The following is a 24,111-nucleotide window of genomic DNA, read 5'->3' on the forward strand; positions in this document are numbered from 1 at the left end:
TGGCCCTATCTTGATGTCGTCACGCAAGGAGAAGTTAATTGTGGCGTCGTACTTGAATGCTAGTGACGACCAGAAAGCGGGGGCAGGGATATGTACACCACGAATAATATCCCGACGTTGGTTGATACTCTCAAGTCGAGTGCGCTGTGCCTCAGCAGATTGAGATGCGCTTGCAACAACTGTAGCAGTGGCATCACTTGAAAGCCTTTCAGCTCTCACCTTAGCACCCTCTGAAGCCATAGCAGAAGCAGTGTTAATGGCATCTCTGGATGTCCGAATAGTTCGTTGGTCTGGAGTTTCGGCAGATCAAGCCATGGCTGTGTTTGCAGCGTTAGCAGCTTGGCGAGCTCTCCTCTGTTGAGGTGTTTCAGCAGATTGGGCCATGGCTGTGTTTGCGGCGTCTGCAGCTTGGCGAGTTCTCCTCTGCTGTGAGGTTTCGACAGATCGTGTCCTGGCGGTGCTAGTGGCGTTAGCTGCATTCCGATGGAAGCACAGGAAGAAGCCCGCATGTTTTGGCTGGACTGTTGCTCTTTCGTCAACCTTGAGCGGAGGGAAGATCTGTACGCTGCGGCCCTTGCCAGTCGGGTAGAATGGTCGCTAGTAGTTTCAGATGCCTGAGCAGCGGCAGAATGGGAAGCTTTTTGCGAGAGGCGCAAGGCGGTTTCCTCGTGGGTCTCGCGTGCTCTTCTAGCCCTAGCAGCCGATACCTTGGCCGTCCGAGGGCTGAGGAGGGTCCTTCTCTTCTTGGATAAATGCAACATGGGTCGAGAATCTAAGCTTTTTATATGCAACACATTTTCTGTTGTAGTTTTCGCAACTTGCAATCGATTTTCACCAAACACAGGTGGATGTCATTCATTTGTAATCCTCTGTGAAGTCATGCGCAGCCTTTGTGCTGTTTGTATTCAAAGGACTCTGGAACCTATTACTTTTCTTGGAAACAGCAGGCAAGGATTGGTGACAGGAAGGACGTGTGGCAGTGGAAAAATCTGCCTCGAAGAATTTTGTCTGACCAAGTAAACATAGCAGAGTGAACATTAAATGATGATGACATTGACGATGGTGGTGGTGGTGGTGATGGCAATGACGATGATGATAACAGTGGTGGTGGTGATGATGATGATGATGGTATAAAACGTATGCACACCCAATCACCCACATATATAAAAGCTTCTGCCTAATTACTGTAAAATTTCTCTTTCAGGGTTTGGAGAAAGCTACTCATCGCTGTGAAATGGTTCAGTTAGCATTAGAATCAATGGACTGGGTCAGGTATCAGTATAAGAAATTTCATTTGGATTTTCTATTTTTTTCTTTACCCTATCCTGATCTTCGTCATTAGTCAAGCATCCATCCATGTGACCCGTTCACTGAGACCATGTTTACCTCATCTCCAACCCTTTTTTCTCTTTCTTCTCACACTCTCGCAAACTCACTTTCCCACTCTTTCTGACCTTGAATCTCTATTCTGTTCACCTTGTACCTTGGGGTTATACCCTCACTGTCTCTTTGCCCTCTTGCCAGCTGGGGAAGCCATCATCTCCTCTGCAGCAAGACATCTGTACTTGTCCCGTTATCCTACTTTTACCTCTCAATATCTGGCATAAAGCTACTTCCCTCAATATTACACCTCCACTCAATTGAGGGCTCTTGTCTGGCAAGTCACCTGGTGACCTCACTAGAGCCACTGTCGTGGAAAAAAACACACAGTACATTCTGTAGAGGGGTTGATGTAGAAGCTATGCTAAAGCAGACATCGGAGCTTGGGGAAATCCTCTGATTTGTTTCACATTGAATTGTCCTGTCCGTACCAATATGGAACACAGACATTAAGCAATGTTGACGATGATGATGATGACAATGCCAACAATACACACCTGCTAATCCTGAGCAATGCAGCAAAAGTATGCAATACGAATTGGTTGATATGGAAGCACCAAAGAGACTGATGAGACTCTCTTCAGTCTGAAACCATTCAGTCCATACATATATGTCTTAGAACTATTTAGTCTCACCATTCATGGTCCTCATCCGGTCACACTGCTTGTATGAACTTCTACATCACTGTGTTGTCATCCACTTCTGTTGTTGGTCATATTCGGCAAGTCAGAGGGATTGCTGTTTATGTCATCACAAACCTACTTGATTTAGGCCTTGGCAAAATAGAATAAAGAAGCTGAAATCTAAATAGAACAATCAAAACAGTATCTGGCACACTTATTCTGGCAGCAAGATTCATAGAGGCATCAACTGCAAATCCGAAGTCCTAAAACCCCTTAGATGAGCTGGTGCAGTTGTGGACTCATTGGACAAGGCTGTTTGGCACCACCAATATCTGTTGCAGAGGAACAACACTTCAGACCTTTATGTCTCTTGTCTTCCCTGTTCTGCTCTATAGTTGTGAGACTTGGACACTGTCCAGGGTTTTTAGGAGCTACTTCAACTCCTTTGGTGTTAGGATACTCCACATGATTATAGGTCACCATTGGGTGGATTTCATATCTAACCAACAATTCTGCTCAGAAACTGGGATGCACCCTGTTACTTGTGTGATTTGAAAGTGTCAGCTCAGACTGTTTGGTTTTGTTGCTTGATTTTCTGTGTTAGAGACCCTACTTACCATGTTCTCTTCACTGAGGGTTTGGTTGGGTTGATGGCTGTAGTTGGTTGACCATATGGCAAATTGTCATGGCAGACAAGGAGGTATCTTGTGGTGATAGGACTGGGATTCTGCTTGACAGGTTGCCCAGAAGAATCCCAGAATATATCGACAAATGGTGAATGCAGCAATGCACTGCCACAGTGCACGTCCTTTCCCTTTCCCTCACCTGACCCCTGCATGTCTTTTATTTTACCATTTTCACTAAAGATCCAATATTAATTCCAAACTTACCAAAATAACTTTTTGTTGTTTTTTTTCATTCTTTTGTTCTCTCTTATATTCTTTTTGTTATTCTTTCTTTAGTCTTTTGTCTTTTCATACTTTTCTTCTTTCTTTCTTCACTTTTCTATCCATGTTAGGTTAGACACATGGGAAAGTGAACAAGACAAATGGACAGAGACTCTCCATGTCTTGGAGCATCATAGTTCCAAACTACGTACAGTTGACAGCAATGCTAATATATCTTTAAAAAATGTTTCGAAAGGTAAGAACTGTCTGAATAGGATTTAACAGTAATAACTTTTAAATGAATTCTTTTTTTTCTTTTTCAGAAGTGTTTCTACAGATTATGCAGAATTTTTTGTCAACACTTTAAATTTGTTTTACTAACGTTTATTTAGAACAGCAGACTAATAATGCCAGTGGACTTTAATTTCTTCCTACCAGTAATCTTTACAAAACTACTAATGATTACAGACTGTTAGAATATGAGGACGTGGTGGTGTGGGGGTTAGTGGTGTTTTCATAAATAGCAGATGTGAGACTTAGAAGCAGGCATAGCTTATATAGATGTAGAATAAAATCTACGTAATACTGATTTCCAATGGCACTGTCACTGAGTGCAATTCTTAGAATGCTTTTCAGTCACTGTCCTGTGTTATGTTGTCGAAGGTAAAATTTACAGAGCAGCTGTGCCTCAAACATTTCTTTATAAGGAAAACTACCAGATTCTACACCAGAAATGGATAAAAAATGTTGGATTTTATATGATGTTTAAATTCAGCTTCAAGAGAGAACCATTTGTCACGCTTGAATGAGTATGACTTGGTAATAAGAGACTGTGCTATAACAAATTGTTGTAGGTACCTATATAGTTGTGAGCAGACATAGGCATTCTCTCAATTTGTTATGATATGATCCAGTGACACATAGAGAAGGTCATGGCTGGAGGGAGCTGCACCAGTATTGTTTGTACTCATTGTCATCTTAGTAGACTGGATCAATGTTATATTAAGCACCTTGTTCAAGGACACACTGTGTCATCTGATCCAAGAATTGAACCCACACCATTATGATTGTGAGTCAAACCTTCACTTCACATATTGTAAATCACCTAAATACAACATTAATTGGTTATGCATGTGCAAACAAGCACTAGGGATGCAGGATATATTGCTCAAATGGACTCATTCAGAAATTTTTTTTAATTCTTTAAATTATATACACATTCAGAGTGTCATATCTTAACTCTATATTGTGCTGTGTTCCTGATATAGTGAGAATAGCCAAAACATAATCTCTACCAGATTCTCAATAGAGTTATAATGAACCACACACACATGGAAAAGGAAGATGTACTAAAAATAGACAACAGATCTTGTTGCAGTTTTGTAGTCAAGTGTGTTTGTGATTCACTTTTAATGGTTTACCCCATAGCTATTGTTTACTTTCATTTTTAATCGAAAATATGAAAAGAAAGATTTATTTACAATTACATGAGCATGGGATGAACCCAGCACTTTATCTGGTAAATGAGCAAGGCCTAGATTCTTTACAGATGAGGAAATTATTGATGATGTTTATTCTTCAGACAAAGAGTTTACTCTTAGGCAGGCAATGAGAGTGATTTGGCCAATCAGACTGGTGAATATGATAGGAAAGTAGTGATTCGGGTGAACAAACACAACAGTTGTCAGATAGGCTCATTATTGCTATTCACCTGAATTTCTTTTTGTGATTCCATCCATTAGTTTACCTGAAATCATTAATTTTGATCTGTGTATGCAACTATTTATTTTTTTTGCTCAAAAGCCCAGGTGGAGGAGAAAGTTAGACTCAAGGGGTTAAAGTGTCTTGTTTGCCTTTTGGTACAACTTAGAAGAGGAAGATGTCTGAGATTGAAAGGTGCAAAGAAACGAGAAAGTTATCCTTAAATTGAATAGTGGACATCAATGCTTGCAACAGTGTAGAACCCCAGTAAAGGCACCCAGGTGGGGATGTTAAACTTAGCTATGGATTAAATCTACTAATCCAAGAATAGGAACTGTCACTCCTGCAGGCCTTCCAGAGGCAAGATCTGAACATTCTTGCCCCATATAAAACTGAATCCCAAACCATCTAGTTATGAATGGAACAGCCTAACCACACAGCCATCCTGTGACAACTGTCCCATTTCCAACAGAGGAACTTTTGCTCTTTTTGTCTTGCAGGGTACTTGGTAACCCTGTCAGTGCTGGTGCTATATAAGAAGTACCCGTACACTCTATAAAGTGGTTGGTGTTAGGAAGGGCATCCAGCTGTAGAAGCCATGCCAAAATGGACAATGGAGCCTGGTGCAGCTTCTTGCCTAGCCAGCTTCTGTCAAACTGTCCAGCTCATACCAGCATGGGAAATGGACGTTGATGATGATGATAAGTACAGTTTCTTAGTGATTTGTTTATTATAGTTTCTTTTATGTTGGGCCCTAATGATGTTTCTTTACAGACAAACAATTAGAGAGAGAACACTAAAAATAACCGTTTTCTAGAAAAAGTCCGATTTTTCTGCAGATTCTGACTTCAGATTCTCCTGGAGAAGATCTTGATTGGCCAACACAATTTATTTCATGCTGGCCAAATACAACAAACGGAGATGCATTGGATATGAATCTGCTTTAGAAAAAAACAAAAAAGTGAAACATAGAAGAAGACAATTACATTAATTACCTGGAGACAAGAACAGGTGTGCTTTGGTGGAGATTTTGCATCTCTGACAAATAACAGGGGAGTTTTGCAACTAATAGCCTGCTGCTGCTGCACTGTGTTCACCCTGATGTTCTGTCCAAGGAAAGGTTTTTCTCTTGCAATATGTTGTGGAAGAAAGCTGTAATTCCTGAGTTGATATGCTGTTGAGACAATATTTGGGTATGTATTGTGAAAAGGTTTGTAATTATCCAAATAAAATGCAAAACCAGAATGATCAATTGCTACAGGTGGGTTTATCAAGATTGTCTTGCAACCATCAGCTTGGACATCGGTCTCGTTGTGATTCAATCAAAGCATTGGCAGAAATTTACAAGACTATGTTGTACAGAAGTGTAACTGTTATACACACATATCATCGTCATCATCATCATTGTTATTACCTCATCATCATTTAATGTCTATCTCCCATGCTAGTGTGTGTTGGGTCCATGCGTCAACACTGGTGAGGTCACCACGTAACTTGTAAGACAAAGATCGCTCAACTGAGAGGGGTGTTGAAGGACGTGGATTTGTGTCAGGTGATGAGAGATTACTCTTTGGTAAAGGGACAGAAACAGGTGTCTTGCTGTAGAGAAGATACATGGATATACCAGTCAGAGGAAGAGAGAGAGAGAGAGAAAGAGGGAGAGGAGGGAGAGAGAGAGAGATGGTGGTGATGTGCCAGAGCATACTCTCATGGTATAAGTGTGTGAATATAAATGGAATGGTAAGGAATTGTTGTGGGTGCATGGGTAGGGAGTTCATGAGAGTGCAAAAGAGGAAATGCAGTGAGTGATAAATCCTGAGTTTATAGGGGAGAGACGCAAGAGCAATGATAGAGTTGACAGAGCAGTGTTTGGCTGTAGGAATGGTTGGGGAGAGAAAAGCATATTGCACGAAGAAGAGATGTAAATTGGTTCATTGGTGTAGGGCATGTTAATGTTACATGTGGGTGAAATATGAAGCACTTTCAGAACTCAGTTTTGCTGAGGTGAGAGGATCTTCTCAAGAATCTCATATCACCAGACATCTCAGTCCATTGTCATCCCTGTGAGACCCAATATCTTGAGATTGGCCCTCATTACTTCATCCCATGTCTTCTTGGATTTCCCTGTTCCACAGATTCCACCCAATCTAAGCAGTCAGCACTTCTTTATACAGCTGTTTTCTTATATATCACATGTCCAAATCAACGTAGTCTTCTCCCTAGCATCTGATTTCTCTAATGTCAAACTTTTTCACTTGGCACATTTGCACTTCATCATATATGCACACTGATTTTGCACATTTGTTGACCAGCTTCATTTCTCTCTGGTCTATGCATTTTCTTCTGAATTCAGAGCCCATGTCTCACTACCATGGAACAGTTCATATCGAAGCCTTCCACTCTGAGAGAGAGAGAGAGAGAGTCCTTTTGTTGCCAACAGACATAATAGCACTCTGAACTTCTTACATACTGTTCCTATTCTTGCAACAATACTTTCAGAACATTCTCCTTCTCTGCTGATTAGGTCACCTAGGTATCAGAAACTATCTACAACCTCAATGGAGTCTCCTAGGAATTTAAGTATGTAATTCCTGTGTGTCCTTGTCACATATTGTTCATGTACAAATACAACTTTCCCTGTTAACCAGCATGTGATTTCACTGCATTTCTTAAGTGTCCATAGCTTGCACTGGGTGCAATGAATGGAATTCCTTCCAACACCTTTCCTACATACTGAACAGAGCCATTTACCTGACAGAAAGATGGTCTTATCTGCTTTCTTGCTCACAGCAACTTTGGTCTTTGCTAGATTAACTTTAAGGCTCTTTGATTCCAAGTTTTGCTCTCATCCCTGGATTTCTTCTCTGACTCCATTACAAATTCTATGTTAAGAGTGAGGTTATCGGCACAACTAGGGACAACCAGTTTTAAATTGCTCTGTTATGGCCTGGAGGACTATGATGAATAAAAAGGGACTGAGAACTGAGTCCTGGTGAACCCCTACTTGTACACCAAATTTGTTACTGTACTCATGGCCTACTGACCGCATCCCTGTACATGTCTTGTATGACTCTAACATAAATATTTATTATTTTAGAAGGCTAATTGGTATATATATCATCGGAGCTATTATATATATATATAATAGCTTGGATGATATATACCATCCAAGCTATTATATGCAACCTATGTATATATAAACAGGTCTAATTTAGTTATTTCTCTATAGATTGAGAAACTAACATCTGTTATAGTATATATCATCTGATATATTATATCACCTGATCTAAGAGAATTGTTTTGTTGAATTTTGTATTTCAGATGAAGTTGATGGGACACGAATGACTCTGCAGAACTTGTGTTTTAATCAGCCAACTGCCCAGATCAAGCTACTCTGTGGTGCTGACCTTTTAGAATCATTTGCAAAACCAGGACTTTGGAAAGATGAAGATGTTTGTTTTATTCATTCTATTTTACTTTCATATTTCTTTACTTGACCATTATTCTCTCCTCTAACTTATGCATCTTCCAAAATATTAAGTGCTACTGTTTTATGATGTTTCTTTATTTGAATGTTTACTTGCATATCTCAGAAACAACTGAAGCTAACAAGGTCACATAATCAAAAAATAATTATTTAGAAAAATATATAATTTCTATTTTTCTCTCTCTCTCCCTTTTTTTTTTGCTTTTCGAAAGTTTGAATGTTTAAAAGATTTTAAAAACTTTCAAGAGAACATCACCTTTTATCTTTTACTTGTTTCAGTCATTAGACTGTGGCCATGCTGGAGCACTGCCTTGAAGAATTTTAGTTGAACAAATTGATCCCAGTACTTATTTAAGCCTTTCATTATCAGATTTCTTTTGAGATGCTCTGTTTCTTTCAATTAATTTTAAATATAACAAAGAACTTCGTAAAATAACTTAGTTATCATTTAGCTAGTGTTAGGAACATAAATTGTGACTAAGGTTTGGTGGAAGATTTTAATTCAGAACTTATGAAAACAAGACATTTGTATGACAGAGCCAGAGGCTGTTTCAACTGGGTTGGTCTCAAGAGGGTTAAGTATTTATTCTATCAGTTCCATTTACTGAACCACTAGGTTACGGGGGTGTAAACATACCATATTCTACAATAAGAGCGAGGTCATCAGTATATAGTGGTTCTCATGGGCATCCAGTTTTGAACTCATCTGTTATGGCCTGGAGGACTATGATGAATAGGAGTGGACTAAGAACTGAGCCCAGTTGAACACCTACATCATCATTGTCATCATCATCATCATCGGTTAACGTCTGTTTTTCATGCTGACATGATGCTAAATTCATCATTGTATTCATAGTCAACTCATACCTAACTTATGTAATACATATGTTGATATGCTGTATCATCATCCTTATTTAATGTCTATTTTCCATGCTGGTATGGGTTGGATGGTTTGATAGGATCTAATGTGCCAATGGACAACATTGGAACGCACTTCACACCTTGGACACATTGGATCCTATCAAACCTTATTTATTACATATATGTATTACATATATATATACAGGGTGCGATAGGTAAATTTTCGCTTTTTTATATTTTTAATTTTTTGCATGTGCATTTTTTCTTTTGATTTTGTCGATTACATAGTATAGTAGGATCAGTTGGGCACCGTCTGTGAGAAAAAGAGCACCATGATGCAATTCAGAAATTTGGAAATGACATGCTGTACTGCTTGGCATTTTCAATTCAATTCAATTTTTATTGGCTCAAAAAGGGGGACAGGGAGTTATGTACTGGGAGGGTGGTCATAGAAAGAGTTCAGGCCATTTCTGGTGAAGAGAAGCTTTGAACCGAGCGGTCGTCGGCATCTTCGCTATCTTGTCCGGCAGCTTATTCCACGGATCTGCAACCCGGACGGAGAAAGCCCCTCTCCTTCAATTGAGATGAAATCATTGTAGATAGACCTTTTCGGAGTGACCCCGCAGCCCATGCTCTGGAGCAGGAGTGAAGAACAGCTCTTTCGAGAGGTTACACTTTCCGCTTATGATGTTGTGAGCAAGAATGAGATCACCACAACGGCGGCGTTTTTCAAGAGAATAAAGGTCGAGCGTCTTCAGCCTTTCTTCATTTGTGTTGGAAGCTCCAATACAAACATTTCAGAGTGTTTGGGTGTCAATCTGAGGACAGTGCAGAGGATTCAGAACAAGTTGGATGAGTCTAATTGTGATTACAAAAGTACGGCAGCTCGGAAAACTAACTCTGATCATTCTGATAAGAAAAGAACTCCTGAATTTGTTGGTGAGATCCAGGCCATGATTGACAACAATCTTTCTAAGTCAATCAGGTCCATCACCAGGGACATGGGACAGTCTGACTTTCTTATCAGACAGGTAGTGCACGAAAACATTTGGTATTCCTCATACAAGATGAAAAAGGGCCAATTCTTATCCCAAGCCATCAAGGACAAGAGGAAAGACTGTGCTGTGAAGTTTTAGAACAAATTCAAGTATCTCCTCCAACTGAACATGCTTTGGTTTTTCTCAGACAAGAAAAAATTTCTGCCAGGATCAGTTGGTGAATACAGAGAACAACACTTAGCTTGCCATGTCCCCAAAACATGTACTAAGAGTGATAAAAATCAACATCCAGTCAACATCATGGTGTTTGGGGTGATCACTAGTGATTGTGATGTTATGCCTCCATTCATCTTCCTACATGGCCTCAGACTCAACTTGAAAGCCTACATCAAATGCTTGGAGGAGGCAGCACTATCCTGGGTTAAGAGGGTGGCTGCTGGAAGACCCTATGTCTAGCAACAGGACTCTGCACCATTCCACTCAAGCAGGAGAACCCAGTCGTGGTTTTCAGACAATTTCTGTGACCATATCACCTCTAACTTCTGGCTGCCTGACTCCTCAGACTGAAACCCCCTTTATTATTATGTGTGGGGCACAGTTGAGCAAGTGACTAACAAAACTCCTTGTAACACCAAAGATAAACTGATGGCAAGGATTATGGCAGCATTCACCAACTTAAACAAGGAGACTGTCCAGAAGAGCTGCAGGAGATTCCGAAGTCATCTGGAGGCAATGGTTGAAGCCAACGGCGATTTTATTGAATAAATTTACTCTTTAGTTTTTCAAGATATTTTAATGTAATTTTGGTAAATCTGTTAAAAAGAGATGTCAGTGTTATTTTCATTTTTGCATAATTTAGACAATAATTTATTCACTACACCCTGTATATGTGCATATGTGTGTGTGTATGTGTGTGTATATATGTGTGTGTGTGTGTACACACACACACATATTTATATATGAGGGAAGTCAAAAATTATCTGCCCTTTCGCCATTACATATCTTTATTATTGTCACACTGCCTTCTGCGCCTGCGTGCTTATAGTTGGTATTATTGTGGTCATGTGATTGAAGTTTGAGCCTGATCTCACCATTTTTCGTTCTGGCTTCAGTATAGGCATAGCCGCTCCACTAGCAATGTGCACCAAAGAAGAACAAAGAGCAGTGATCCGATTTCTCAGTAAGCTCAAGAGATGGTAATGGTGGGCTGGCAATGAGATTCACTGCAGATTAATGATGGTTCTGCCTATCAAATCATTCACGATGAGCTTGGCTTCCATAAAATCTGTGCAAGAAAGCTTACTGCAGAGCACAAGCACAAATGTCTGGAGGTCTGCTGTCTACTTGATTGCTACAACAATGAGGGCGAGGAATTCTTGAGCAGAATAGTCACAGGAGATGAAAAGATAGAGTATGGCGTGGAAACATCTTGGCTTGCCAGCAACGAACAAATTCAAGACTCAGTCTTCTGTGGGAAAGGTGATACTAACCCTTTTTTGGGACTCAAAAGGGCCTATACTGGAAGACTTGCTGGAAAAGGGGTGTACAATCCACAGAGCAAGATACAGTGCTTTGCTGACCAACAAACTGAAGCCAGCATTTCGCATCAAATATTGAAGTCTGTTGTCCAAGAAAGTTTTGTTATTGCAGGACAATGCATGCCCACACACTACCACCCAGACTGTTGAAACCATTAACCAATTGGGTTTTGAGATGCTGGAGCACTCTGCCTACAACCCAGCTCTTGCCCCTTCTGACAGTCATATCGTTGAACTGCTCAAAGATGGTTTACAAGGTCATTGATTTTCTATGGATGAAAATGTGAAGGAAGTGATACATAAATGGTTGCACGATTAACCGAAACCTTCTTTTCAGAGGGAATACACAAGCTTGTGGATTTGTGGATTGCTGGACTAAGTGTATCGAAAAAGAAGGAGACTCTATAGAAAAATGACATACTTGTTCATCCCCTTGGAAAAAACAAGAGTGCATATAATTTTTGACTCTCCCTCGTATATACAACTTTGGCAATATAAACAGGGAAAATAGAATTCAGAACATGAGTGTGTGTGTGTGTATGTATATATGATTATTATCATTATTTAGCAAAAGTTACACAGTGACTCCAAGGCCAAGAGTTTTGTTTGTTAGCACTTACCAAACTTGTTAAGTTCTAATACATGAAACTCTTGGTTCTGGAGTTACTCTATTGCTTCTGCTAAATATTTATCATCGTCGTCATTATCTTCATCATTATCATTCAACGTCCATTTTCCATGCTGGCATGGGTCGGACAGTTTCATAGCAGCTGGTTAGCTGAAGAGGGATGCAGGGGACATACCTATATGCAAGGAGGATCACATATTTACTTAGCTGGATGTATTGTCTCAAGCATAGCAAACCGGCATATATATATATATATATATATATATAATAATAAATATTAGGGAATAAATCCAAATTTACAGGGAAAAAAAATCAGATTTAGGATTAAATCCATTTTATAGTAAAATATTATAAAATATTATTAGAGACAAAACCACTATTTTGCAAAACAAATTTGAAACTGACTTATTGAAAGTCCACCTGAAGATTGTCGATCAAGACAAGAAACGATTGTAGTGGCGGTTTTTTTTACTATTTATTAAAATTTTATGTATTGATTAAGTCTTTCCTTGTTTGTTTTGCAAAATAGTGGTTTTGTCTCTAATAATATTTTATATATATATATATATATATATATATATATCACGTGATCACGTGACCAACCAGTCCATCAGATGTAGTTACACATCGCTGGTCACAATGCGTTCGCGTTGTTTTAGCCTTCGAATGGCGCCACCCCGCTGGCTAAGCGAGCAGGCCAACAGAAGAAAGAGTGGTGAAAGAGTACAGCAGGGATCACCACCCCCTGCCGGAGCCTCGTGGAGCTTTTAGGTGTTTACGCTCAATAAACACTCACAACGCCCGGTCTGGGAATCGAAACCGCGAGTCCGCTGGGCCATTGCACCTCCACACACACACACACACACACACACACATATATATTATATTAAATTAGAGATAAAACCACTATTAGGCAAATCAATGAAAAACATAAGCCAATACATAAAATTAATTAATTTATATTATTTTAAATATATATCTACTCAATATATTATTAGAGTACAAATTATTATTCTTTAATAAGAATGCTGTTGACAGTGACTTTGATGTTTCAGCCAACCAAGCCATCATCAGACTATAATTCATTCAAGTTCATCTTGGCTTTATATAATCCCTGTTAAATAAAAATTTTCTTGGATGACCCAAGTTCTGTTGACTGATAATTATGCTTTATATAATAATAATAATAAAATAATAATAATAATAATAATTGTGTACAGTGCTCAGGTGCACTACAACTCATCTAAAGTGTATATATAATCAGGTGTAGTTTCGGCGGATTTCGGAAAGCATGAGGGCCTTGGTAGGTTATCATGGCAAAATGGTAAGGACAAGTGATCAGAGTGTTGCACTTGTGATTGCTAGATCATGGTTTCAATTCCTGAACCGGGTGGCATGTTGTGTTCTTGAACAAAACATTTCATTTCGTGTGGCTCTGCAGTGAGAGAGTGGAAGAATCACTGGTGCATTGGCAGAAATCCTTTACATCTTCCAGCTCTTTATATTCTAACTTCATATCTCATCTGCCTCAAAAAGGCAATAGGAAACTGCTCCAGTATTTATCCCAAGTCTAACTATGGGAGCCAAAGTTCCAGTAGTCTACTTAGCAGAGGCAGGAGAGAGTAAGGACCCTCCTAGGTCATATAGAGAGTGCTGAGAGGATTCACACGCTCAGAACTTTCCCAAAGACAGACTACCACTAGACTATATATATATTTATATATTTGAAAAAGCAAATAGAAATGGCTTTCCTGATAATTTTTCTATTTTAATAATTAGATGTTTATAAGTTATTAGGTGTTTACACTTAATATCTTATAATCATCTAATTATTAAAGTGAAAACATTATCAGAAAAGCCATTTCTGTTAAATTTTTTGCAATGTACCAAGGACTTTCTATTTCTTATTCTACAATATAGATGTATCATCATCATCTTCATTGTTTAATGTCTGCTTTCTATGCCAGCATGGGTTGGAGGGTTTGACTGAGGACTGGCAACCTGGGAGGCTGCACTAGGATCCAATCCTATTTGGCAAAGTTTCTACAGCTAGATGCCCTTCCTAATGTCAACCACTTTGAAAGTATAGCAGGTGTTTTTTACATGCCACTGGCATGGGGTGCCAGTCAGGTGGCACTGTCATTGACCACACTCAAATGGTGCCTTTTATCTGCCACCAGCACAGGTGCGAGTCAGGTGGCACTGGCATCAGCCATACTCAAAAGGTGCTTTTTACATGCTACTGGCATGGGGAGCCAGTCAGGTGGCACTGGCATTGGGCACACTTGAATGGTGTTTTTTATATACCATTGGCATTGGCATCAGCCACAACTATGATTTCACTCTGTTCAATAGGTCTTCACAAGCACAGCATGTTGCCTGATGATTGAAGGATGATTTTTAATGAGCCAGTTATGAGACACTGGCATCGGCCATGACTATGATCTCACTTGGCTTTCCAGGTCATCTCAAGCACAACATATCGCCAAAGGTCTTGGTCACTTGTCATTGCCTTGGTGAGGCCTAATGTTTGAAGGTCATGCTTCATCACCACATCCCATGTCTTCCTGGGTCTACCTCTTCCACAGGTTCCCTCCACTATTAGGGTGTGACACTTTTTCACACAGCTGTCCTCATACATATGCAATATATATATATAGTTGAAATTTACAGAAAAACAAACGACAAAGACAGGTGTATGAACAACAAACAGGTGTATTAGTTTTCATGGGAAAGTGAGAAGGTCTTTTACAATTAGAGCCTACGCCCTTCAGCGGAAAGGAATAAGAGAAAAATAAACAGAAAGAATAAAAAAAACTTGTGGATTTAGTGATCAAGCATGGTGACTGGTTGGGGAGAAAAAAAGGTTTGACCGGAGAGGTAGAAAGAAGGGAAGATGATAAAGTATTGGTGATCCCAAAACGAAGGTGCATGTGTGTGTGTATATGAGAATATATAAGTGTGTATTAGTGGACAGGAACTAGCGACTTTGACATGTGAATGTGTGCATGCGTGTGTGGATGATGTGTGTGTGTGTGCAGTGTGGGTGCTGGCAAGTGGTCGGTGCTAGTGTGTGTGGTATGGTGGTGGTGTGGTGTTGGAATGGGGATGTGGGGTGTGGACGGAGGGGGTATCAACAAAGAGAGAAAGTGGGTAGGAGTGAAGAAGAGGAAGTAGGTATCAGATGAACAGAGGAGAGTTGAGCCCATGTGGCGCAAAGAGAGAAGATTAATTCTTGTTCACGGTGAAGGCAGGAATCTGGATGGCCCCTGTGCAAAGACAATCTGAACACAGACAGGTGCTGTAGTGAATGACCAGTAGAGCAGTAATGGTGTGAGACCAGGATGCCATTACCAAATCTGATGCCTTGGAGGTGCTCCACGAACTGGTCAGCCAAGTGACATCCCATTTGGCCAATGCACAGAGAAGGGCAGGAGATGCAGTAAATGAGGTTGCTAGATGTGCAGGTTAAGGAGTTGGTGATATGATAAGGATGATGATGAGTGCCTGTAAGGATGGTGGTGTTGGAGAGGTATATATATATATATATAATATATATATATATATATATATATATATATATATGAGGGGTGTTCATTAAAGATTTCCCTTGGCCTACTTCCCAAGGACTGGGATAAACAAAACTTGACATAATTATTAGTCCTTCTCTACATGGCCACCACTAATGGTGACATACTTCTCCCATCACTTTATGCAACTGAAGACTTTGTCTGTAGAAGTTGGCAGGTTGCATCTGGAGCCAAGACTTTGCCTTGGAAATAAGTTCATTATCCAAAAAGTATTTCCCCTTTAAAAAAGACTTTATGGTTGGAAAGAGGTGGAAGTCAGATGGTGCGAATCAGGAGAGTAAGGGGAATGAGGAAAGATTTCATAGCTACAGGAGTGTGCTTTCATTTGGACAACATGTGCATTGTCTTCAAGGAGGCAGACTCCTTTGGTCAGCATGCCATGCCTCTCTGCTTTGATGGCATCCTGCAATTTCTGCAGCAGAGAAGCATATGCTCTCTTAATTGGGTGCCTTTTGCCAGAAAATCCATCATCACTACTCCGCATTGGTCCCAAAAGACTGAGTATCGCCCTGCTTGCTGAGGGCTGGACACGAAACTTCTTTGAAGGTAGTGAGTTATCATGCTTCCATTGCTTCAACTGGACTTTAGTCTCAGGATCATAGTGATGGACACATGTTTCATCCTGTGTGATTTGTCTGCTGAAAAAAGTCCTCCTCGTTTTCTTGGCACATTGCCAAAAGAGTGTAGGAGCAATTGACTTGATTTTTTTAATATACATTCATTTATTGCAGTTTCTCATATTCTTTTTTTTCTCTTTTCTTAGCTGGAGAAAATACTTTCCAAATATGGTCTTGTTTGTATCACTCGAGAGAACTCAGACCCAAGAAAGTTCATTTATGAAAATGATATGTTAAACAAATACCAGGTAAATGTTTTGCTTGAATTTGGTTTTAATGGTGATGGTGTTGGTGGTGGCAGTGTTGTTGTTGTTGCTGCTGGTAGTGGTGTTGTTAGTGGTGGTGGTGGTGGTGGCGACAGCGGTGGCAGCAGCGGTGATGTTATGTTGTTCTGGTACAACCACTCATGGCACCTTCTTTCTTCTGATATATATAAAGATAACACTATAAACTGATAATGTTTCATAGATCTTCATTCTGAAATTCAAATTCTCCCATTGTAAAAAAATATCAAAAATATAAATGTCTAAAATAAAAATAAATAAACATAAACAAGCACGTATAGCGATTTTAGCAACCATGCTTCTCTTATGTTATTTATTATAGTGTATATTCTCTAGTTAGTTTTGTTTACAGTTAATGCAACGCTACTTATTATGTTTCCTATTTGGAAATAAATAAAGTTATTTGGCTTTTAAAGTAAGGATGTATAATGATAGAACTGTCACTTATAACTTAAGTGTTATCATTATACACAGTCCGAACTACAGTTATATAAACGCCATAGAGAAATATACTTTCTGGAACGCTAACGAACATTCGCGAGAATGTATGTTGAATGTGATTTTCGTGTTCATTTAACCGCTATAAGAAAATACATTTTAATAATTACAGAAATACATTTTATATATATTTGAAGATCGTGAAGAAAGAGAAAACATTTTCTTAATTAATTTTTATTATATACATATAGCATTTTATATTATATACAGGTGAAAGATAGGTAAATTTTGTCGTAGAGAATTATGACTATATATTTTACTATCTAATTCTTTAATCTAACTAATATTGAATCTCAACAATTCAAATAAGACTTGTTGGATTTTCCTTGGACATGGCATGAAAAATCACCAATGTCTCAAAGGAGTGAGTGTCATGGAGTTTAGTTACATCCAACAAACACTAAAGTTTTTCCCAAAATCCAGGGTTTTTATAACTGCTCAACTTGACTTTAAAGAATCAAAATTACATACAAATATTCTTTACTAATTCTTAGAATTTATATATGAACAGTTATATTAACCAATGGAAAAACGACAATAATATTTCTTCAGCAATACGACATTACGTCATATTGCTAGCTACCACAAATTAGCGTCTTATTTAAAAATGGCTACTTGCTACACACGCATGCACGCACACACACACACACACACGCACAAATTGGTGAAATATACAAACTTTAGAGAATTATTGTAGTCCTTGAAGACAAATTAAAGAGGCAAAAACAGGTGTAATATTTAATTTAAGTATATTAAATCTTTTTAATTTACTTCAAATAACTGGTTTCACCTATGTGTGTTTGGATGACAACCTCACTAGCACCAGTAGCAAAGAAAAAGCACCCAGTCTATGCTGTGAACTGGTTGGCACTAAGAAAGCCATCCAAACATAGAAACCAGATCAAAGCTGACAGTGGACACTATGCTGTCCTTGGATCAATTCCCAGTGTATGCCAGCATGGAGCATAGATGTTAGATGATATAATGGCAATGATTATGAGAAAGATGATGAGGATGTGTGTGTGTGTGTGTGTGTGTATAGACATGGCCGTGGGGTTAAGAAGATCACTTTGTAACCACATGGCTTCAGGTTTAGTTCCATAACATCTTGGACAAGTGTTTTCTACAATAGCTCTTGGCCAACTGAAGTATTCTAAGTGAATTTGGACAACAGAAACTGAAAGAAGCCCATCTCAAATATATATATATATATATATATATACATATACGTACCTTTTATCTTTTTTCTTTCACTTTTTTCACTCATCAGACTGGCCATGCTGGGGTACTGCCTTGAAGAATTTTAGTTGAATAGTTGTGGTGAAACACAGTTTATTAGTCTCCAACATAAACACAGATGACTTGATAATTGATCAATAAAACTAATTAATTAATGGCTCATTCCATATTAAGATTAAGCAAAAAAAATTCCAGTAACATGACAGATGCAATACAATTCCTCTTTGAAAGTTACAAATGTTGCTTCATCATCATCATCATCATCATTTAGCGTCCGTTTTCCATGCTAGCATGGGTTGGACGGTTCTACTGGGGTCTGTGAAGCCAGAAGGCTTCATCAGGCCCAGTCAAATCTGGCAGTGTTTCTACGGCTGGATGCCCTTCCTAACGCCAACCATTCCGTGAGTGTAGTGGGTGCTTTTTACGTGCCACCCGCACTGGTGCCAGACAGAGCTGGCAAACGGCCACGAACGGATGGTGCTTTTTATGTGCCACCGGCACGAGGGCCAGGCGAGGCTGGCAACGGACACGAAACGGGGCGGTGCTGGCAACGGTCGCGAAACGGAAAGTTCTCTTACATGCCACCGGCACTGGTAACACATCTGCAATTTCCATTGATCGATTTCCATTTATCGATTTCGATTCTGATCCTCACTTGCCTCAATGGGTCTTCACAAGCAGAGTTTCGACATGCCACCGGCACTGGTAGCACATCCGCAATTTCCATTGATCGATTTCGATTCTGATCCTCACTTGCCTCAACACGTCTTCACAAGTAGAGTTTTGTGTCCCAAGAAGGGAAGGTATGCATACGTAGGCTGGCTCCATCCCATGTAGAAGGCCACGGGTTGTGGATGCTTATAATGCAATAACTAAGTCTGTAAGTAAAAAGGAAGGAAAAGATAATTGAAGCCTACAGTTGTTTCAGAAGCACATTGGATGCATCATATATGACATTACCAGTGTCCCATAACTGTCCTCTGTGCTTTGTCCTCCAGTACTTATGACTTTTTAGTTGTGAAATTAGACTGCTGCAGAGGAGAATGCAAAGATTAGGTTAACAGAAAAAAAAAATGAAAAAAATGCGAGTGGAGATTGGAATCAATAAAGAAGCAATGCTTATTCACCAATTACCTTAGTGATATGGTTTCATTTTGTTATCAGCATACTCAGATTTAAGTAATAGCTTTAGTAGATTATGATCTCATTAATAAAAATGTAGTGTCAATGATGGGAAACCATTGAGCTGAAAGCTGAGGTGTTTATTGCTTATGGTAGATAAAAATGAGTAATAAAAGCCCTTATGGAAGAGAAACAGTGGGAGAAGTGAAATAAATAGAAAAGAAGAAAGGACAAAGATGATGGTCAAAGGTTATTTGTATGATAATACATAAACCTATATATTGTTGCTATTATACAAAAGTGTCATAAGTCCAAAACTTTGCTTTTTCAGAAAACAAAAAAATAGTTTCACCATTCCATAGCAAAACCATTGTACTACACTTTGACAATTTTTGATATCTTGGCATCTCAAGCAGCTGGAGATATGATAGTTTGATCAAAAGAACTGGTTATTGTAAGCAAAAATAAATATTGAAAAATACGCATTTGGCCAAATTTGGACATACGACAGTTTAACATAATCATCATCGTTTAACATCTGCTTTCCATGCTGGCATAGGTTGGATGGTTTGACCAGGGACTGGCAAGCGAGGAGGGAGCACCAGGCTCCAATCTGATCTGGTAAGGTTTCTACAGCTTGATGCCCTTCTTAACGCCAACCATTCCGAGAGTGTAGTGGATGCTTTTTACTTGCCAGTGGATCGTAAAAAGCAACGATTTATATGTTTATATAATTAATAGCATTGGGTGCAGTGTTAATACTTAAAAAAGTAATCTTGACCTCACAATTAAAATGGAGGTTGTGTTAGAACACAGAATACTGTGTCATTTACCCTGGGAGGAACTAAATAAGGACTAGTGGTGCATGAGAACACTCCAAATTATATTGTTGACAGACAAGAATTATCTGCTATGGCTGCCAGAATGGCCAGATCCTGGGATTTCACCCTACTATGATAGACGGCCAGCTGCAGCATAATAACCAAATCTTCCATTAACAATATATAGACTATCAGTGTCTACTCAGGTGTTATATATTTTAGTTATCAGTATTCAATATAGTCTTGGCACATCAACACGTGGGAAGCCAGAAATGGTAGGTACAATAACATAGAGTTCACAGTGAGGTAAACAACGATGAAGGCATCAGGTGTTGGGAGGAGACTGGAGATAGGTAAGTATCAAATCCAATTTAAGCCATAAATGCAATTTTGGGGTTGATTGCAGGTATGGCATACATAGAAAAACAGAACACAAATGGCATGAACTTTAAAGGCTATTTGTGTGGGTGTGTATGTTTATCTTAGCTTCAAGTTATGTTGCTGTTGTCATCTCTCCTGTCAACAAATAGCTTGATCAAAGACATGATGTAAGTTATCCCTTGTAAATGAGATTTGGGTTATGGAAACCCATATTGAGCCATGTATCTTAAAACATTCAACCCATGGCAACAGGGAAAAACAGGCATAAAAATGGACAAACAAAATCACTTATATGTGATTTTCATACTGACATTGGTTGGATGCTGGATTGTGTGTGTGTGTGTGTGTCCAGTCATTATTCATTTATTTGTTCTTTCTACTTCAAGTTATCAAGTTTTTGTTTTTTTGCTAGGAAAATATATTTATTGTCCCAGAATGGATACGAAATGACATCAGTTCTACAAAGATTCGGTGAGTTTATCTTTCAGTTTCTTTCCCCCTCTTCCTTTCCCCCCTTCTGTCTGTTTCTCTCTTTCTCTCTTCCCTCTAGATGGCTATATTGTTTGTTATATAAAATATAAATGCTAAGCAATGATGCATGTAAATATAAACTTGTTACCAGTTCAAATATGCTTCTCACATATACAAACCCCATAGGAAATCCATTCACTGTATTTTTTTGTGGAGAACCAGGTCAATGGATGCATGTATTTCAGAGTGGTTATTTCTCTTCAGCATCAGATACCATAAAGAGGAGTACTAAAAACTGATAGGAGATGGATATCTCTTATTATATTGCAGCCATCATATTATGATACAATTATTTGTATCTATCTGTCAATCTGTCTCTCTCCTCTTCCCCCTCTCCCCTCTCTATCCCTTACCCATCTTACTCTTCCCTCTCTCTCCCCTCCTGTCTACCCCCCTCTCACTCTCTCTATCTCGCCTATCTCCCCCTCTCCTCTCTCTCACCCTCCCATCTTTCCTCTATATTGTTCTTTTGCATCTGTCTTTCCCTTTGTCTTTTATTTGTCTTTTCTTTTCCTTTATTCATTTCTTTCTTTCTGTCTTGTGCTGGTGGTGGTGGGGGTGGGGGTGGGGGGCACTAATAAAAAGGATCAGGATTGTGATTATGAAATTCTATTGCAGCCGAGCTTTGCGGCGTGGTGAAAGTGTGAAATTCCTCTTGCAAGAACCAGTCATAGATTATATTTACCAGCACCAACTCTATAACATAAACACTTTCAAGTAAGTCTTCAATTTCTACTTAATTTCCTTTAATTATGTATTACTGTATTACTGGTATCAAGTTGTTGCCACCACCATATCTCACAGTATTTAGCCTGCCTGTTTACTTGAGTATCTTCTCTGATGCCTGAGCAACTACTGGAACTAGAAACCATAAAGGATTTTAAACATTATTAGCACCAAATGCATTAGGACAAGAAATCAAACCACTAATGGGACTTAAAAGATTTATCTAGCACTTGTCTGTTTCTGTTTTATGTGTCAAATTAGCTCTTATAATATACATGGAAGCATTGAAGGAAATTTACAGAAGATTGTTGAAGTAAATATTATGGAAGTATCAGAAAAAAAACTTATGTAAGGTGTCAATCATTAATGTCTTGCATTTAGTGTCGTTAGTAGTTGTAAGAAGACAGTTTGGTTCACATGTAAAGGAAAATAGTGAGGGTAAAATTTATGGGATTAATATCAGTTGTTAATGATTTAAAATTAGTCTTGATTAGATCCAGAGAATGTCACTTCATTTTTATTGTTAGGAGATATAACTAGCTGCTGCAGCATGTACGGTTTCTCTCAGAGGCAAAGGCCATTGCTGAGTGCACTGGTTGAAAATGGTGGGTGGTGGGTGTAACAATTTATAGATTCCAGATAAAATGGGATGTGTGGGTAGAGTTCTCTCTGTCTTTGGATTTGAGTGCAAGTTTTGAGCATGCCCACCTTGTAAGTCTTGTGCACTACCCTGGAATACACACACACACATATAGATTCCAAATGACAAAGAACATTTCAAATAACAACTCCCAAAATACCTTCTTTCAAAACCCATGAAAACAAATCAATAAATAGCTTTTGGCCAAATCCCGATTACCTCCTTTTTCTTCATGCATAAAATTTTGTACACTACTTCAAACAATCTATACACATACATACATACACACACACACACACACCACACACACACACACACACACATCTGGTAATACATTGTTTATATTGGTTTGTATTGTTTACTAAAGCACTGTTGAGTAGATTTATGTGTGAAGGAGAAGGTTGCAACTAATAGTTTCATTTCCTCTTCTCAGGTCTAACAAGAATCTTAATGAGATTGTCAACCTCATGTACTGCCACACATCCAAGAATGTAATAGAAGAGAAAGGAATGTCTTTGCAATCGTCAACCTTCAGTTCCGCAGAATTTTCATCTCATTCACCAAAAAGGCAAAGGGAATTTGATGAAACTGATTACATTCAATATTCACCGAAGCGCAGGACATGTATGGGAGATATTGGCGGCTTGATGCGTAAAGTGAAAAGTGCCAGAATGGCTTTTACACCGGAAACATGTGTTTAAAGAAAAATTTTAAAAACATGCAAAAGGAAAAACAAATACCTGAGCAAGACCCAAATTAAAAACAATTTATGACTGTTCCTTTTAGCCTTTTCTGCGTGGCTTATTGTTGATGTAATTACCTATGCAAACACAAGGATTATTGTTATTATATATATATATATTTCTTTTTCTTTTACTTGTTTCAGTCATCTGACTGCGGCCATGCTGGAGCACCGCTTTTAGTCAAGCAAATCGACCCCAGGACTTATTCTTTTTAAGCCTAGTACTTATTCTATCAGTCTCTTTTGCCAAACCGCTAAGTTACGGGGATATAAACACACCAGCATCCGTTGTGAAGCGATGTTGGGGGAACAAACACAGACATACATACACACACATATATATATATACATACAATGGGCTTCTTTCAGTTTCCGTCGACCAAATCCACACACAAGGCTTTGGTCAGCCGAAGGCTATAGTGGAAAACATTTGCCCAAGGTGCCACACAGTGGGACTGAACCTGGAACCATGTGGTTGGTAAGCAAGCTATTTACCACACAGCCATTCCTGCACTTATATTTCAAGCTACTTGCCACACAGCCACTCATGTGCCTATATATATATATATTGGTCCAGCCCATAAATAATGCAGTTGTTTATACTTCTTTTATTTTTCAAAATTAAGATAAACAAAGTTCTTTTTTAATCTAAAATGTACTCTCCTTTATTATCTACAATGCTCTTCCATCTATCTGGTAGACTTGCAAAGCCCCTCATCCAAAATACACTTGTCTGTGATGAAAAATACTCCTCCAGTACTGTTCTGACCTCATCTGCAGAATTCATGTTTTTTCCGTTCAAATGATTTTGAAGAAT

The 24,111-nt window shown here is 38.9% G+C and overlaps 1 protein-coding gene and 1 long non-coding RNA gene across 2 annotated transcripts in view; one reads left to right on the plus strand and one right to left on the minus strand.

The window, feature by feature from the left end:
• The window catches only part of LOC115231955 (nicotinamide/nicotinic acid mononucleotide adenylyltransferase 1-like), a 35,259-nt gene extending 11,838 nt beyond the window's left edge, over positions 1-23,421 (plus strand). Inside the window, exons 3-9 of the mRNA XM_029801839.2 lie at positions 1,205-1,272; positions 3,022-3,146; positions 7,913-8,043; positions 16,457-16,558; positions 21,068-21,126; positions 21,805-21,903; positions 22,986-23,421. Of these exons, the coding sequence (XP_029657699.1) occupies positions 1,205-1,272; positions 3,022-3,146; positions 7,913-8,043; positions 16,457-16,558; positions 21,068-21,126; positions 21,805-21,903; positions 22,986-23,253 (852 nt within the window). The 3' untranslated portion in view covers positions 23,254-23,421. The remainder of the gene's footprint in view (positions 1-1,204; positions 1,273-3,021; positions 3,147-7,912; positions 8,044-16,456; positions 16,559-21,067; positions 21,127-21,804; positions 21,904-22,985) is intronic.
• LOC118767571 lies at positions 8,480-17,351 on the minus strand. The gene is made up of 3 exons (XR_005003491.1): positions 17,341-17,351; positions 10,471-10,476; positions 8,480-8,666 (listed from the first exon to the last, which is right to left on the minus strand). It is a non-coding gene; the product is annotated as an uncharacterized LOC118767571 (long non-coding RNA).
• Positions 23,422-24,111: the final 690 nt, after the last annotated feature.

The sequence above is a fragment of the Octopus sinensis genome, linkage group LG2 (assembly GCF_006345805.1).
Source record: "Octopus sinensis linkage group LG2, ASM634580v1, whole genome shotgun sequence".
Lineage (NCBI taxonomy): Eukaryota > Metazoa > Mollusca > Cephalopoda > Octopoda > Octopodidae > Octopus > Octopus sinensis.